Here is a 5,571-nt window from a genome sequence, read left to right on the forward strand (position 1 = left end):
AAATTTCTTTACTGAAAGAGTAGTTAAACATTGGAAGAGGCTGCCCAGGGAAGTGGTTGAGTCACCATCCCTGGAGGTATTTAAAAGACATGTAGGTGAGGTGCTGAGGGACATGGTTTAGTGGGCATGGGGGTGTTGGGTCAACGGTTGGACTCCATGATCTTAGAGGTCTCTTCCAACCTTAATGGTTCTATGATTCTAAGCCAAGTAAGCAAGAGGAACTCGGCTGTGTGGAGGTGCAACCAAAGAAAGAAGGAAAGAACAACAGATGAGAAGAGCTTCCTGCCGCTTCCGCACGCTGCTGAGGGGCAGCAGCAGCTGGGAACAAGGATTTATTTAGCCTCCCAGCCACAGCCCTGGAAAGGAACCCTTCCAAACCCAAGCTCTAATCACTCCAGAGACAGCAGGCTGAGAGAAGGCAGCAGCTATCTGAGGGTTGGGAAGGACAGGCTTTGCTATGCCCAAGAGGAGCTGGCTGAGGACCAAGTCCAGCTGGTACCAAGTCACCTACTAACAATGAAGCCAAAGAAAAAAGGTGGGGAAAATCCTTCAGCTTGCTGTTAACTTTTTTGCCCAGGTTCTTTAATGTTCATGAGAAATTCTGGAAGACTTGAGCAATCTGGTTCCTGCTTCCAAAAACCCTATCTCACTTTCTTACTCATGTAAGAGCTGGGATTTGCTTGCGACAGACAGTTTTTGTACAAGCCTCCAAGGCAGGGAATTGTTTGGACACGTGGGACAAGCTCTCAAGTTTTTACAGCTTGTGGCCTCCAAGAACCAGCTCCCTGCTACACCGTGACCAACAAAAAGCAAACTCTGGTTTGCTGCTAACTTCCAAGTTTACCGCTTGGGAACTCTTACTCATCAAATATTCCTTCTTGACATGAAGCCAGGAGAAACGCACTTCTAGCAGAATTTCTGACCACAATTTCAGACCACACAACTTCCACTCCACAGCTACTTCCCCTTTGCCTTTTCTTGTAAGCAAAGCTCCAGCACCAGAGCGGAGCAGTACTCAAGCCACAGTCTGTGCAAACAGCTGGGACAAGACGACACTGGTCTGAACGTGTGTTTTTCAGGCCTCAACACTGTCATTGAGGGAAACCTCCTTTCACGATCAAAGGATGCCAACATCAACCCTAAGCAACAGCTCAGAGCTCTGGCTATGAGCCCAAACTCCCCCTTCGGTGGGTAAGAAGAGGCAGGCACTCCGGAGAGGGACTCCCAGGCAGAACACCAAGAAGGCATCCTAAAATAGCCACGCAGGAAGCGCTGGGGCCCTGGGCAAGAAGCACCCATGTTAGACGGGGATTCACGGCCCCAGACTCCCTCCTACATCTCCGGGAACCGGTTATTTCTCTTGAAAGCAGACTAACAGCTCAGCTCTTTTCAGAGTCTTTTTTTTCCATCAAAGCCAAAGGAAAAGCACCTTCTCATGAATTTGTCCTAGTGATGATACCAAGCGCTCGTTAGATGAATTTTCCATTTAAAGAGCTCCCAAATGCATACACCAGGTGGGGAATTAACAGGGAGTCATAGCCTGAGGTTGATGCAGCTTACACCGAAATCACAGCATACTACCTGATAATTTTGATTAGCTCGCTCATGTTGACATGATCTGGCACCAGGAACTTGGTCTTATCCAAAACTGGAAGCTGCTTCTCTCCCTTGTACCTTTCAATGATCACCTAAAAAGAAACACAAAAAGAAAGGAGCAGATGTGAAAGGCAGAAACGGTGTCTGGCGCCCTCATCTCCCCCTTCCATTTTACACCCAGCAAAGTACAAGCATTTATGCTAAACTCCATTTCCCTTCGTTTGTGAATGCACTGTCTCGAAACTGGAAAGGAACAATTATATTTATTTATTCACCTGCCCCTCTTGTTCTGTTTGCAAGAGTCACTGCACGAAGGGGTAACAAACAGGGATTTAACAGCAAACATCCACAGCTTCCGTGCAGTTTTAGAACAGTTCACTTGCTGGAATCCTTTAATCTAGCACCGAACTACCCAGCAACAAGGAAACCCAAGAAAAGATAAAGCACATTTCCCTCTAACACATTACAGTGGCTGACTAGGGGCTTGGGCTGCTACGGCAATCTGCAAACTGAACCAGTTTTCACTAGAATTTCTCCAGTTTCAGACCGTGTCGTTCTAAGAACTACACCTCCAGATTACTACACCATTCCATTCACCTTCCGCGATTACTCTGATGCATGAAAGCAAGCTACTTTTGAAGGGTATAGAGCCTCAAAGGAGAGAATTTCCTCCTCCTTAATCTCAAGACAGCATGCTCAGGAACCAGTAATTCTGTCAAGATTGTTATGTAGTAACTACTTAATTCACGAGGAAATTGCAGATTTGCCAATTTAAGTAGCACCCTGCCCAGCAACTGTATATAGTTCCTGCTTTTAAGAAATGATCTCAGAATTCGTGCGCTCCCGCTTCCACGGCCGTGTGGGTTTTGTTGTTTTTATATCAACGGTAGCTACGTGACACCATTCACTTGGATCATTTCCATGCTCACGGGGTCTGGCTGTGTTGATATTCGAAAGTTGTACAGGTAAAGAGATATTGAGCCAATTTAATTGTATCAGAGAAAGACTTCCTTACACCAGTTTAAATAAATGCTGGCTCATTCTGGAAAAAAACCAACACTATTTTTAAAGAGGTAGACCATAACCAATAGATAATATTTCCAACAGCAAAATGAGGGATGTTGACAGCACAGGAGGGATTTACCATCTAGCGTGACATTGCCGTCTTATCTCACCCAGAACTGCTAATGATAATAATGAGGCAGTGACTCAAGCTAGGACATGGACAGGCAACCACAGCAAGCCTCCAGGGATCCCAGCAGGCCTCTGCCATAGTTGTGAGTTTGCATCACTGCATCTTCAGCAAGTTGCTTAGGTACATCTGCATTTTTGCTGGTAATATGTCCATGGCTGACTTGAAATGAGAGCTTTGCTATAAATCGATGGCTTTCAATCTGTGGTCACAGAGCTTGGGGACTACAGCGAAGCGATCTGTGAAAGGTGGGTGAAAAAGCAACCTTCTGTCAGGAAACAGATTTGTTAGGAAAGAGCCTTTTGGGAAAACCGCACGTTCCAGAAAAGTCAGAAAATCTCTGCTGTAAAATATTACTTGTTCCCATGCCCAACAGCATAGCACAACAGCAGCAGCAGCTGCTAAAGGGAAACTGAAAACCTTTCGGTTTCTATCTGACCACGGAGGCAACGACTGCTTCTGTTAATGAACTTGCACTGGAACTGCAGACACTTTGCAAGCAGTTTGTTCGCAGAAGAACTTCCACTCACAGGGATCACCAGCTCTCATCACCGAGAACCAAAGGCTGAGGCGTCCGATTAAGTTCTCTCTTCTGTCCCCCAAGATCTCCTGAGACCTCCCCCCGTCCCACCAAATGGCCATAAGGACGGTTGCATTTATTGCTTGCTGCGGTGACAGCCGTCACGCAGAAGCCCACCAGCTGTGAAGAACTCATCAGCAACAGATCACGATCCATGCCTTTTGCTTCCCAGGATGCTTTGCTTTGCATTTGTAACCTTGAGGATGCCATAAATAAAAGAAAATAAAACCTCGGGCAGCATTTGGAGCTGACCAGCTAAAGAAGAGTGACGAGGTGAGGGCTGACCCCCTCTTTGAGGTGGCCCGACACTAGGTGGAGGGGTTTGTCAGCCAAGCAGCATTTCTGGAGGCCTCAGGCAAAAGGCCCGTTTCCCGGAAGGCAAGCGTTTGTGTCTTTCTCAGCACAGACTGGTGATGAAAGCCCTATCTGTCTCTACGTTACTGTGTATTCTTCTTGGTTAGCCTTTGCAGACTCTTCTTTTGGAGAAGAAAAACACTGAGAAGAGCTGAACACTCAGGAGAATCTCAGAGCTCAGCTGGGGTGTGGTTTTCTTTGAAGTTACAACACGCAACTTCAGTACACAGGAAACCCCATTTCCGCCAGTCCCCGGCTACCACCTTGCTCTACCACGCCGACTGCCTGTTACTAGTTTGAGAATGCTTCTGAAATCCAGGCTTAATAACCCTGAACAGCCAAATTTTAATTTGGTCTCATCAGGACAGCTCTTTTACAGGTTTCTAACTACTAAAAACATGAACATGAGACTGGAAATTGAAGTGAAAAATGAAAAGAACCAGACTCACTGGTATTTTAGTTGGATGCTGATCTCGAATCAGTCGTACATCTTCCACTCTTTGCTCTGCAAGAGATTAAAAAAAAGTCTGTTCAAACATCCACACTGAATGCTGTTATTACTTTATTTCTCCACCACTGAAGAGAGGGACTGCATGTTAGTAAAAGCCACAAAAGCAAGTACAGGCAAAGCAGTTTTCAAATGGGACAGCACTGTCACAAGTTAAACCTCTCCTTTGACAGACGATACTTTGCTCTTTAACCCAAGGGGACAAGTACTGCACGCACGCTGCCTGGGACTCCTCGAAAGTGTTAAAGGAGATGGACCCCCCCGCCCCCCGCTCATTTTTCTGCCCACTAAAGCAGACATTTAATCTCATAAATTTATGGCATCAAATTACACCACCCAAGTTAACGACTAAATATCCTGTACTATTTCTGCAAGATCCCAGAAGAGGAAGTTGTCAACAATTACTCGAGACCTAAGACTAGCTGAAGCCTGGCAGCATCGGCTTACGCCGTGCGTTCTAGTATGACCGAATTACAGTTTTCTATTTTGATTATGCTGCAGCCATTGTTGCAGAAGCTGTTGGTAGGTTCTTGTATACCTAGACATTTCACTGCTCTCCGTGCCAGTTTTCAGGATAAAGTTCACCTCTCCTCAGACATAAATATTAATAGCACAGATATTATAAACCAGGCTAAAGTACATGTCCGAGCCAAAGTAAACAGACGCAGTTCTTTTAGAGGCAGTTGCATCTGCTTATACCCTGCCTACTTTCAGATTCAGTGAACTCAATTTTAACCTCTCCAGTTCTTTTCAGCGGGCCAGGGCTTTCCAGGCCATTTCCATCTTCCAAACACCTCTGAGAGAGAAGATTCAGTGTTGCATCACAGCTTTAACAGACACCAACCTAGGGAGAGGTGCTGCTCATGGGAGAGGAAGAGCTCAGCTCAGCACCCGTCAGCCCAACTCACTGCTGGTATGCTAATGCACAGGACACACTACCTGTCCCGTCACTCAGCAATAACATCACTCAGCTCTCCATTAGTCCATATTAAGTTTGTGTGCATGAAATACACCCGTGCGCCTTTTTACAAGCCCAATGAGGAAACGCAACTCACGTGAATCACCGTTTTCAGCTGGAGGTGAATCAAGCAGAACTAAGGCAAGGAGTATGCAAAGCCTTCACCTGACTGCAAGACCGAGAACCTGAAAGCCACCCTGCTTCACATCCCACAGCCCAAGCCACGCTCTTACAGACCAGCATTAACACTTCAAGGGCAGAGATTACTAGCTAACTAAAATACTTTTTAAGATTAACCAGAAACACAAGAGATACGGGGAGTGAATGAGACCAACCGTCAACCTAGCAAGCACAGAGAAGTTTGACTAACTTTTCAGCTGAAA

General features: G+C 46.0%; 1 protein-coding gene across 1 annotated transcript in view; it reads right to left on the reverse strand.

Annotated features, from left to right (window-relative positions):
- The window catches only part of MAP1LC3B (microtubule-associated protein 1 light chain 3 beta), a gene marked incomplete at its 5' end in the record, with an annotated part of 7,307 nt that extends 1,736 nt beyond the window's left edge, over positions 1-5,571 (reverse strand). The window contains 3 exons of the mRNA XM_009323049.1: positions 1,582-1,688; positions 4,172-4,227; positions 5,559-5,571. Of these exons, the coding sequence (XP_009321324.1) occupies positions 1,582-1,688; positions 4,172-4,227; positions 5,559-5,571 (176 nt within the window). The remainder of the gene's footprint in view (positions 1-1,581; positions 1,689-4,171; positions 4,228-5,558) is intronic.

Source organism: Pygoscelis adeliae, unplaced genomic scaffold, assembly GCF_000699105.1.
Source record: "Pygoscelis adeliae isolate BGI_AS28 unplaced genomic scaffold, ASM69910v1 Scaffold414, whole genome shotgun sequence".
Taxonomy (NCBI): domain Eukaryota; kingdom Metazoa; phylum Chordata; class Aves; order Sphenisciformes; family Spheniscidae; genus Pygoscelis; species Pygoscelis adeliae.